This window comes from Manis javanica, chromosome 18, assembly GCF_040802235.1.
Source record: "Manis javanica isolate MJ-LG chromosome 18, MJ_LKY, whole genome shotgun sequence".
Classification (NCBI taxonomy): Eukaryota; Metazoa; Chordata; class Mammalia; order Pholidota; family Manidae; genus Manis; species Manis javanica.
Window position 1 is genome coordinate 5,513,024 of NC_133173.1, and position 12,453 is coordinate 5,525,476.

At 49.4% G+C, this 12,453-nt stretch overlaps 1 protein-coding gene across 6 annotated transcripts in view; it reads left to right on the forward strand.

Annotated features, from left to right (window-relative positions):
* Window positions 1-12,453, forward strand: part of NTRK3 (neurotrophic receptor tyrosine kinase 3) — a 351,764-nt gene that overhangs the window by 89,562 nt on the left and 249,749 nt on the right. For all 6 annotated transcript variants that reach the window (XM_073226998.1, XM_073226999.1, XM_073227000.1 and 3 more), the window contains one exon: window positions 7,835-7,903. In XM_073226998.1, coding sequence (XP_073083099.1) covers window positions 7,835-7,903 — 69 coding nt within the window. The remainder of the gene's footprint in view (window positions 1-7,834; window positions 7,904-12,453) is intronic.

The window sequence follows — 12,453 nt, forward strand, 5'->3', positions numbered from 1 at the left end:
ACACCCGCAAAGTGTCTTTTGCCCTAGAAGTTGACACATTCACAGATTCTGGGGCCTAGAATGGGGACATAGACCTCGCGTAAGCAAATGGGCATGTGACTGTTTTGGTAAAACTGTATTTGCTATAACAGAGTGCTGGCCCCCAGGCCATACATAGCTTGTTCACCTTGCACCCAGTGATGAACGATTCTGCACCCAGTTCCAACGTGTGGGTTTTTTCCTCCACACCACCAAGCATTTCTCTGACACCAGCTGGGTGTCCTATAATTCAACTCAACTCCAACACTACCTACCCAGAGACAGCATCTGATTCCACAGGTAAAGGGTTCAGTCCCACAAGACCACCCCTACTTCAGATGCTAGTTGCTAGCCCAGGGTGTCACCTGTGCTTCTGGCTTCCTGGCTATAAAGCAGAGGTTCCCACAACCCCCTCCTGGAGTTTGACTAATTTGCTGTAGTGGCTTATAGAACTAAGATACTAGTTTCCTCATTAGATTACTGGTTCATTAAAAGGGCATTAAAGGATACAGATCAACAGCCAGATAAAGAGATACAAGGGGCAAAGTCCCGAGCAAAGGAGCTTCCGTCCTTGTGAAGCTTGGGGCCTGGCACGGAGGCACACTAAAGCATTCTGGTTCCCCAACTCCGAATCCCCTCCTTTTGGGATCTTATGGTAGCTTCATTCCATAGACATGACTGAGAAAATCATTGGCTTTTGGTGACTGGTTCGACCTGCAGCCCCTTTCTCCTCTTTGGAAATTGGCTTGGGTCTGAAAGTTCCACCCCTCTTTGCATGGTTCATCCCCCTCGGAGTCAGTAACCCCTGCACCCCATCTTTAAGAGATTTACAAAAGTCATCTCATTCTCTGAGGAATTTCAGGAACTGAGGACAAGAGACCAAATATTATAACCAAAGATGCTCCTGTTGTTCTTATCATTCAAGAAATTCCAAGGGTTTTGGAGCCGTGAGCCAGGAATCATGGACAAAGACCAGACATGTATTTCTTGTCACCACAATTATTTCTCCAAATATATTAAGTGGGGTTATGTTTTTTTGCTAGGAACTCTATGGAGAAGTTCCGTGGTCCAGTAGTTCGAGAGGCTCAGGAGGTCAGATCCTTCCCTTAGTAAAGGCTCTGAGAAGTTCTGCAGTAAATAAGTCTGTTTAATTTTGTTTAGTACCACATTTGTTAAGCAACGTGAATTTTTCCCCCCTGTAATACTCAGTAACATATCTCAGACCTCATTTCCCTAGGAACACACTCTGAGAGACCCTGGTTCAGCCCAGCACAGGGCCTTGGAGAAAAGCTCCTACCAGTCTCCTCATCCAAGGTCAGGACACTGGGCACGTCACTTGAGATTTGATTAGAGAAAGCATTTTGGCTCCATTAAAGTTCATTAAATGCGCCATCCAGTGTAATTTAGCTGAATAAAAATGGCTCAAATGGCTTTAACCCCCATCCCTTTTTACAGCAATTTAATTGAGGGAAAAGCAAATATATCAATGATGGAGAAAAACATTTCTTGGTCTTCAAGAGGAAGGTTGGGTGACAGCCCCTGCTTTTTGGCCACGGGCACTGGCCTCCCAGGCGTTGGCTCATGGGGCCTCCTCGGTTGCTGGCTGCAGGTCTTGGTGACGAGATTGCTTCCCGCCCCTCCCACCTGAGGAGGTTGATGGCAGCCACCTTGACCGCTTGCCTCTCCTGGCAGGCTGCAGTCTTTCTGGTGAGGGACTGACTGTGCGCAAAGTCACAAGGGGCAAGGCTGATGAGGTGGAGGTTCCCCGGCTCTGGGAGAAGCAGGCGGTAGACTGTCAGCTGTGCTCTCCAACGTGGTCTGCTCCTTTTCCCCCAATTCTGTCTGGGGCTGCTGGTGCCCCGGAAGTTCTCCTTTCTTGACCTTTCCTCCATATTCTTCTGCACTTGCAAAGGCATCCTGGTGGTGTGAGGCAGGGGAGGGACCTGGCTGTCTCCAGGAAGACTGAGGATATATTTCTGATAAGGGGAAAATTAAAAGAGGACAGACAGACAGCTGAGGAGATGTTGGATCTTAAGGAAGAATCACACCTTCAAAGGAAGTACGATTTACACCATCATGATTGCAGCCAACAAAGCCACCGCTCCTGAGGCTGCACAACCAGGAGCGGGTGGATCTTGTTTCCTGGTTAGCTGTGCTCAATGCTCAGAGCCCATACGGTGCTCAGAATTGTGCCTTTTGCAAGCAGCAGAATGAATCCTCTAGGGAAGGTCAGCTACTGTGGCTTTCACCTTTGGGATGCAAGGTGAACCTACCCCTTGTTCTCTGTTTTCCCTTTGAATAATCTTTTGCAGGAGGACATTGGCATATGACTAGTGGGGAGCTGACCAAGTGGACAGGTGCCAGGTTGGATCTTAGCAGCTGGAACCTGACTGGGAAGCTGGTTCCCTGGAGCAAATGGGCAGAGACAGAGTGATGGAGTCATGGAAATCATGACTTGGGGGCTTCTGGGGACCACTGGGCAGCCAACTTGGCCATCAGAGCCCTGGGGCAAAAGAGACAAATGTGTTCATTTGCTTGAGCTGTTATAACAAAATAGCAGAGGGCTGGGTGGCTCAAAAAAAGGCGTTTATTTTCTACAGTTTTGGAGGTTAGAAGTCAAAGACCAAGGTGTCGGCAGGGCAGGGGGTGGTCCTTTTTGAGGCCTCCCTCATGTCTGTGTCCTAATCTCCTATAAGGACACTGTCATATAAGATTAGAGGTCATCCTAATGACCTCATTTAATGCCACTCACCTCTTTAAAGGCCCCATCTCCAAATACAGTCACATTCTGAGGTACTGAGGGTTATGGCTCCAACGTAAGAATTTTGCGGGGACACAGTTCAGCCCATGACAACACAGGATAAAACTGAAAAGAGAGGGACTGAGGAGAGATGCAGAGGAAGCGTGAGCGTCCAGGAGCTGACGTGGGAGCAGGGCTGACCCAACAGAGAGGGTCGACGATGTTGAGGTGGGGACGCTGGGCTGACTGGTGCAGGCGTGAGAAGTCCGGCTTATTAGCACGGGGATGGTAGGCCACCTGCCGCCAACAATCCCTTACACGCTTGAGTCCTAAGACTTGACCTGCCCACAGTGCCTACCTCTGCCAGGAGAAGAGGATGCACTTCCAGATGTCAGCTGCACCCTTAAGCCAGGAAATCTTCCAGATCTCCCGTCTCCTGGATCACTTTGTGGGCGGGGCTTAGTGTCCGTTTCTCAGCTCTCGGCCCCGAAGGACCTGGTTTGTTTGGAGTGACAGAAGAATTCATCTGTTGGCTTCTCTTGGCAACGGGGCCCCCCTTGAGCTACCCTTTGGACGGTAGGGCTCCCAGGGTAGAGGACGGCTTCCTGCACAATCGCGGGCTCCAGCTCGCTGCGGTGGTGTGCCCCCTTTAGGAAGGTCACGGGGCTGCCTCTGTCCTGAGGCTTTGGCCTTGGAGGACCCCTCTCCCCGGGGAGCTCATGCAGGGGCGGGGCCGTCTCAGCCCTGTTCCTCCTGAGGGTCAGCGGTTAGCCAGCTGTGTGTCTGGCACCCTGTTCCCAGAGCGCCCAGCGGCTGCCTCGGCATCGTCCATTACTCCGGGCCCCAGCGGCTGGCCTCAGAGAGCCGGGAGAGCAGGACGAAATGTAATGGCTTTGTCTCATAGTCTCAGATGAGGGATCTGGGGGCAGTGTCACAGAGCTTGATTTTGGGAAACGGTTTAATGCATCATCTCGTAAACTCTTGCTCACCAAATTAATTCCAGTGGTCAGGTGACTTGGCAACTGGCCATTGACCCAAGCAAAAGCCACATAGGGTGGTAATGGATCTGTTAGGGAGGAAGCTCTGGGAAGAGGCTGCCCTGGGGCCCAGAGGCAGGATGGGTCTTAATGAAATAACTGTCTGATGACTAGCCCATCAATAACCGCTGACAGGTGAATGCAGGTGAGGCACTGGCTTGCAGGAGAATAAGGACAGCGAGTTCTGAGTGAGTGGTAAGTCTCTTAAAGCTCTGTGCCTCAGCTTCCCCATTTGCTCTGCACCTTGAGCATTTATAAATGCCCGTGAGAGCAAGTGGCCAGAGGAGTGCCCAGCCTGTCTTGTGGTAGATATATGTTTGCCTTATGTGTGTTTTTGTCTCTGGGGCTGGCATCTTCTGTCGTGTTCCTGGAAGGACATTCTGTGTGGTTGTACAGGTTGTGTGCACCGCACTCCTTGGGTCTCTGGGACCATGCATGTATGTGTGTGTGTACTGGGAGTTTACATGTCTCTGTGTTGGTTGCAAATGTTCCTGGGTTTGCTGCTTTTTGCCCATGGCCTTAATCTTTGCAGTGAGGCCCCTCAGAGCTGTTGAACTTTGGACAGCATCTTCTAAGCCCCAGTCTCCTCATCTGCAGCGTGGAGATGATAGCAATGCCTTGAGTGGTTGTTGTAGATATTAATGAGGATCATGAATGCCAAATGCTCAGCGCAGTCCCTCGTGCTTAGTGAGCCCGTGGTGAATGGCAGGTGCTGACCGTGGCCGCAGAGAGGCAGGAGGGCAGCTGGACCACAGAAGGTGTAAGGACTGCTTTCCCTCCAATAGGAGGAGAGGGCAGCCTGCCCTGGGCGGGCCTGGGAGGAGGGCGGGGGTGGTTGCGGCTCCTTCATCGGGTCCACCTGGAGGGCGTGAGGCGTCCTCTCTCCTCCAGGTGGGGCTCCAGCCAGGAGGGGAGCTACCACGGGTGCCCCGCCCTTCTGCCCTCTAACATGGAATAAGGATGTGTGCTATTTCTTATTCTTTATTTGCCAGATTGCTGTCATTTTCTTTGTCTCAGAATCCAGTTTTCTCGTGACTCTTCCGCCTAGTGTAGCAAAGTATAACCTTTGTGAAGGTGGCTGGCAGCCCTAGCCTTAGACACCCCCAGAACCCTCCCGGGTGCTCCTCCCCCCGAGACGGGAAGGGCCGCGCCTCACCTGGATTACCCCTGTCGTTGGCCGCCTCCTTCCTGCCAGCTGCTTTGGCTTCTCTCTTCCCCAGCACTCAGTACATCCGGGGCTGCTGGCCGCTGACTCACAGCATACTGCTGCTCGGCTTCAGAAGCTGGGGTTCTGTTCAAGGCCGTGCTGGGATGGGGTGAAAACCTCAAGGTGGGCAGGGCCTTGCTCACTCGTTCTGCCACGGATGCTCTTGTGCAAAGATGTAAACCAGGAGAAGCAACGCAAAGCAGAAGAGTTCCACCTGGATGAGTCACTCACATTCACTGAAGCATCATAGAGGCTAATGGTGGTGGAGACCTGTAGAGTGGTCCTGAAACCTGCTGTCCTCGCCCCTAAGTTCTTAGCTCCCCGTGCAATACCTGGTGTAAAGCCAGCGACTTGTTGGGCATATGTGCCTGATTGGCTCCTGCATCCCGGAAGCAGGAGCTGTGCCCCCAGCGGGTCCTTAAGTGGTCGTGCTGCGGTTCTGTTATCACGCTGTTCCGTCTGGTCACTGGGTAATGCAGGAAGTGTGTAGGATAAGACAGACCATGGTTAGGGGTCTGTGAAGCTGAGGCTGTGGGTTGGCTCAGGTCTCCAAGCTTTTAGAGGAGCTTGTGCTGTCACTCAGCCAGCACTCTGGAACCCTGCTGGGAGCGCTGAGCTAGGGGCACGGGGCTTAGGGACTCTGAAGGCAGTGCTGGCTGCAGGGGAGAAGGAACGGTCAACTTGGGGCCACCTGCTTGTGGTTTCCTTCCTTTCTCCAACCATCCCCTTCCCCTCAGAGTGGGGCTGCCTCTCCAGCACCATCATGGGCTGCCACCAAAGATAGGGCTGCTTCAGTGAGAGGGGGAAGCCCTGTCCCTTAGGTCATCATTGCATTTGAATATATGCTCCTGTGATGAGCTGTGCACACCCTGTGTGATCTCACCTGGCCTGAACTCCCATGAACTCCAGACCCAGGCAGGCAACAGGCAAGTTGATTTCTCTCTGGATGTCAAACTCAGTATCTGCCAGGAGAGGGTCTTGATCCCCTCCCACGGGTGATTCTTCTGCAGCCCTTCTCGTCCCTCCTCTCCCAGATCCAGTCCAGTAGGAGGTTCTGGCTGCACGACCTACAGCTCCTCGCTTGAACCCATCTGCTCAGTTATCTCTATCCCGTCTTCTCATCGGGAAAACTACAGCAGCCTCCTAATTGGCCGGCCGGCTTCTGTCTTAGCCTCTTACTGTAAACAATGGTCATTAGGTTATACCACTTCCCTACCTAAAACCATCTGATGCTTTCCTATTGCTCCTTAAAATAAAGCCCAAACTCCTTGCCATGGCCAGCGAGGTGGGTGTGGGGTCTCCCTATTTACCAGACCACTCGCCCCCGCTGCCTTCCTCACCGGCGTCCCTTCTGGCATCCTGGTTCCTCAGGCCTTTGCACCTGCTGGTCCGCCTCCTGGAACAGCCCTCCCCCGGCACTCACCACCTCCTCACTGCTCTCGTCTCAGCTCTGGTGTTACCTTCTCCAAGGTGCTCCTCTGAGCCCCTGTGTGGTGTGCCCTCGCCCTCCCTCACACCCACCCATCCTACCCCTCCGTTGACTTACAGCGAACTGCAATTCTCGTGCTTCTTTGTTGGAAACTTGGATATAAGTTTCAGAGGGGCCTTACCAGTTGTCCAGCCCCCATTCTGCAGTGCAGGGTATTTATGGCTCCCAAGAAATATTTGGCTGTAGAAGTTGTCTAAATATACGTGCCCGTGTAAGCATATGCGTGTGTGTATAAATCGGAGTCTGTGTTTGCATTTTTAACCTATGTGTTTAATAGACGCAAATACACATGTTTGGATGGATATTTACCTAAGTGGGATCCTTGCCATTCTCCGTTTTCATCCGAGAGTGAGTAGGTCGTTCCCAGGTGCTCCTTGAGTTCTGGCAGTGTCTCACTGCTGCCTTTAAGGGCTGTTAACACATCAAAAGTTGTCTGTTGAGCCTGGCAAAGTAATAACCATGGGCGTGTTTTTTCCTTTCTTTGGAAGACTAATGGCTGCTCCTTCTCCCTGCACATCCTAATGAGAACAATTAAATAACCATTAGGAGCAGAACAGAAGTGTGAACAAAAGGCTGATGTCTTGATCATTGATGGGCCTGTTTGCTGGGGGTGGGACTGGCGAGAAGAAATTGTAGGTGACCTGCAGGGTTCTTCCTGCTCATGTGAGTATTAAGAATGCTTTTTGGCAAAAGGGTTCACCGTTTCACTTCTGCAAGATGAATAACTCCTGGAGATCTACAGTACACTGTAGTGCACAGTTAACAGTACTGTATTGTATACAAATTGTATAACAAATTTGTTAAGCAGGCAGACCTTCTGTTAAATGTTCTTATCACAGGAAGGGAAAAGGGGGAGAAGAAAAGAACTTATAGAGAGGGTGGTCGTGCTTATGGCCTTGTTTGTGGTGGTGGTTTCACACTGTGTGTTTGAAGCTCATCAAGATGGACACATTAAACATGGATGGCTTTTTTGCATGTCAGTTATACCTGAGTAACAATCATAGAAAAGAATACCCGTTGGCTTGTGTACCCTGAGCAGTCTGTTCTGTCAGGAGGCAGGCTTCCAAAAGGCTCTCTTAGCTTTTACCGTGGTCAGAGGATATGGGAAAAATGAATGGGGAAATTTTGTGTTTGTTTAAAATTTGTAAAACATTGCCCTTTAAAAGGCTTCAGGATCCCCTCCAGACCTGATCGGTGGCCTTGACCATTGGTACATGTAACGTCAGCAGAATGGGACAAAGGAGAAGAAGACCAGGATCACATGAAATATCCAAGTTCACCACCAAGAGTGTCACTTATGCCAGATCTGTCCTTAATTTCCCCTTTGTTTGTCACTCTTTCAGAAATCTGTCGAGTAACCGGCTCACCACTCTCTCGTGGCAGCTCTTCCAGACACTGAGTCTACGGGAATTGTAAGTTTGGTTTGGAAGACCCACCGAGTAGTAGATCGGTGGTAGAGGTTGGGCGGGGAGAAGTGTCAGGCAACAGAGCTGCCTGAGGCTGGGCGTGCACTTGAAGGGGCTTCTGGGCTTGGATGACGTAAGGTGTACCATGTTCAGTGAGAGCGAGCCACCCTGTCACTTGATTTCTTATGCTCTTTCCAGTCACGGTAAATTTCAGAAGACTCTCTCTGAGCAGAACTTAGTTTTGTGATCTGTAGGTAATTATTGATAATAGTATTGATATTATAATAGTAAAGAGTATCAGTTTATAATAAGTAACACTCGTAATATATGACTTAGTAGGTTATCAGGTATGCTTTCATTTACATGACCTTAGGTTTATCATCAGAAGCATCATGGCAGGTAGGTGTTATTACAATACCTCACATATAAAATATATTCCCATGTTTTAAGGTGAGGGTTCTGAGCCCTCAAATGACATGTAAGACATAGACCAACTGTTGGGGATTGGCAGAGCCAGGACTAGAACCCAGGCCTCTGACTTCAGAGTGCGTGTCCTTTTCATGAGATCACTCACGATCTCCTGAGTCTGTTTGGCTCGAATGTTGGCATCCTGGTGGGGTGGGGTGAGCAAGGCCGTCACATTTAGTCAGTCCTGTGACCTGCCTAGTCTTGCTGCATTCTGAGGCTGCTAACTGCACCCCTACCCCAGCCAGCCATTTTGTGCAAACAAGTGTTGGATGGAAAAGTGAAAATTCATGTCCACAGCTGGAAAAAATAACTCCTGTTGATGTGTGAGTCATCGGGGGCATCTCTGCATACAAAGGACAGCATGTCATGTTAAGAGAACCAATCAAGGAATAAACTGAAAAGGCATTGAGGCGTGGGTAGTTAGGGAGTCAGGGCTCCAGAGACACTGCTCATGCGTTCCCTTTTACTTGGACACTCAGAGCCAAGGTCACTGAATGCAGAATGCTCACTGTCTTTACCAGGAAGCAGTGGCTCTTCCAGATTGTTCTCTCTCATCCTGGGAAGATCAGAGTGTCCAGATGAGCAGCCGTAGCCATAACTTTTCTGACCCAGCTGGTCAGTGTTTATTTACGTCCAGCACCCCAGTAGCCTATCCCTCTGAGATGGCCTTGGACCCTACTTACACTTGTGGACCTCAGTGCCCGTATGATGCTTCAAAAGACCATTCCAGGAATACGGGAAGTACAGAACTTGTCTTTACTGGTGTTGGAGAGTTTAGGACAATACTGCTATGGGTTGCTTTCCTTTCTTAGGATTTTGCCCCTCCTAGTAGACTACCCCTCTGGTAAGGGGACAATAGACACAGCAATTAGAGATCTTTGCTCACATATTCCTGAGATCCAGATGTACACCAATAGAAACTCCTGCCAGAGCTTAGAGAAAGGTAACATAAATGGACTTTTTTGCTTATACATCACTGACAAACTAGAGTGTGTCACAGACATCTGAATGTCAGACTGTGGCCGTATTCATTCCCATCTTTGTAGGTGAAAAAGGCCTTAGAGGTAAATCAACGTGACTGTTCCCATCACGGCTAGCACCGATTTCTGAGGTCTTACTTGGTACCAGGCCTGTGGCAAGCATCCTGTTGAATTGTGTACATTATTTAATTTGATCCTTATACCGATTTTATGAGGAATTTTATAATTCCTTGACATTTGGGGACACCAAGGTACTTAGCAAGGTCAAGTATCTTGTTTACAGTCATCCACTAAATAAGTGGTAGCATATGGACTCATGGTCTTGACCACTGCGCTTAGCCATCTCCCAGCTTTTCAACCTGTTTCCAATCCAAGGATCAGTTCTACAGTGATTTTCAAAAAGTACATGATGGCAGTTCCTTCTGCTGCCCTAGAACTGATGGGGAGTCCTGCCACAGAGGAGCTTATTGGGGGCTCTTGTTCTTGGGAGTCTTGCAGCTAGTTCTTCTGGAATGCCTGGCCCTTCATCTGTCCCAGGGCCGTCTCTCCTGGGGGACATCTGGGGCCTGTAGTTGGCTGAATTATTGAGAAAACGTTCAGTGTACCTTCTAAAAAAAAAAAATCATTGGATGCGAAATCAATGGTGTGCTGCCCTGGTGACCTGTTTCATGGAGTTTTAGAAACAGTTGTTCCGTGGATATATATTTAAAGAAAATGTCAGATTTCCCCCAGAGGATCTTGGGACTTTGCATTCATCTTTGCCCGGGATCAATACAGCGGCAAGCTGGACGTGACTTATGGAGGAACGAAGACGTGCCCCAGTGCGAGCCAGTGTGTGAGAGCCGCGTGTCCACATGGTATTGCATTTCTGTCACATTGTTAAATAAGAAAAAAATTATATCGGAAAATAAAGCAGCTCTCCTCTAAAGAGCAATCGCCCTGGTAGGGGTCTATTTCTTGAGGAAGAATTGAACGTGGAGAGTGGAAAATTTATCTTTTGGCTGGAGGGGCTGCGTGTTGGCTCTTAGCTGTGGCTATGATTAAAACCCAAACAACCGCGGTTCCTGGCAAGTGGAAGAGGGGGTGGTATTTTCTTGTCCGACTTCCTGATTAGTCCACATGGCGCCATCTGCCACGAGCCATCCAGACTGCCAGGGTCTGCCCAGTGGAGCCTGTGGGCTGGGGTGTGGGGGTGGGTCGTGTGTTTCCAGGAAGAAAGAATTTTGGCCCTGGAGGAAAGAGGCCAGAGGAAGATGCTCTGTGTACCGTGGCAGCCAGTGATTCTGGCCAGTCACTAAGCCACAAGTGCGAGGCTTTGAGTGACCTGCTGCATAAGGAGAAGGGCATTCAGTGATTTCTTAGCACGTTTCATTCTGTCACTGAGGGTCTCTGCCTTCCCCAACCAGCCCTTCCCCACAAGAGTATCTGGGATGTAGGTATGGATGGGGCTCCCCACTGGCAGGGCAGAGTGTCTGTGACTTTTCCAGTGTAGAGGAGAAGGAGGAAGAGGCATGTATTAAGCACCTAACATGAACGAGGCCTGGTCTCATCCTTGGAACAAATCCCACAAGGGAGGTGTCTTTATAACTGGTTTCACAAACAGGGGAGTGGAGGTTTGGCCAAGTTAAACAACTGGTCCAAGATCATATAGCTTGTAAACGGTCCCTCTGGGAATTAGTATTAGGATTATTAGCATTACCACCACACAGGTCTGCTTTCAAAAACTGAGGCCCTTCCCTTACAAAACTTAGCAGCCTACACATGTCTAGCGTCTCCTTCCAGAAACCATTCCCAAGATGACGGCTCCTGAGAGGAATGATGGGGGAAAAACCCCAGACAAGCCAGCATCTCAGAGCCCTTGTGATGTGCCGGAGCCTTTCTGGACTAATTTCTCATTTACTTTTGTGAGATGAAGGATATGGTTTTGGCGGATCACCTGGCCTGTCACAAGTCCAGGTTGTGTTTCTTTTACTGAGGGAACTGCAAGCATCATTCAAGACTTGCTTTCAAGTAGCCAGAACTATTTCAGTGGCACTGGTTTGAAGAAACCCGAGCTGGCATTGCAGACAGCTCTTGGAAGTTTCTGGTTATGGCAAGATGGTGTTTTCTTGCAGAGAAGACCCGAACTGTCTGTGGTCGGAGAGCAGAGCAAGATTCAAAGAGATTATCTGAGAGATAAAGAATGAACAAGAAAGAAAAGAAGCTTGGAGTCTGAATCCTGTGATACAATTTAGGCAAAGGCAAGGAGCACCAGAGGATATAATCACACAGCACAGAAACCTTCCAGAAATACCCTAATGACTATTAGTATATCTTGAACAGCCTTCTGTTCATACTCTGCATGTGCGAAGCAGACACCATTAAAACAGATTGGAGTATTTCATTTTCTTAAAGCAAAGTGATCATTACCTCTGATATAATTTGCAGATTTAATCGACTTGGTAAACTATTCACTCAGGGTCAGGGATGGGTTTGGGCTGGTTCTGGCCGTTCTCTTCTCCCAGTCTGGGCCATGACCACTTTCCACGGCTCTTAAAGTCACTAGACATTCATGTGAATAATAGTATTATAACAATAATAATTTCTGGCTTCTTTACAGCATCCTTTATTTCACAGAGCACATTAACGTGTGTTATCACTAATCCTCATAACTTTGTGAGATTTATGAGAAGGAAGCTTGAGTGTCATTACCCCCGTCTCACAGAAGTTAAAACAGGGCCTTGGAGAATTAAGTTACTTGCTGTATTAGTTTCTTAGAGCTGCCTTAACAAATGCCACAAATTTGAAGGCTTTCCTGCAGTGGAATGATCCTCTCCCTGTTCTGGAGGCTGGAAAGCCAAAGTTAAGGCGTCAGCAGGGCCCCGTTCCCTGTGGGGGTGGGAGGACTCCTTTCTTGTCTTTTCCGGCTCTGCTGGCCCCTGTGTTCCTTGGCTGGTGGCAGCGTCCCTCTGTCCCTGCGTCCATCCTCACAGCGCTGCTGACCCTGTCTGCATCTCATCTCTCCCATTGCTTTTAGAAGGATGCCAGTCATTGGATTTAGGGCCCACCCTAATCCGGAATGATGTCATCCATGATCTTTAATTTGATGACATCTGCAAAGGTTCTCTT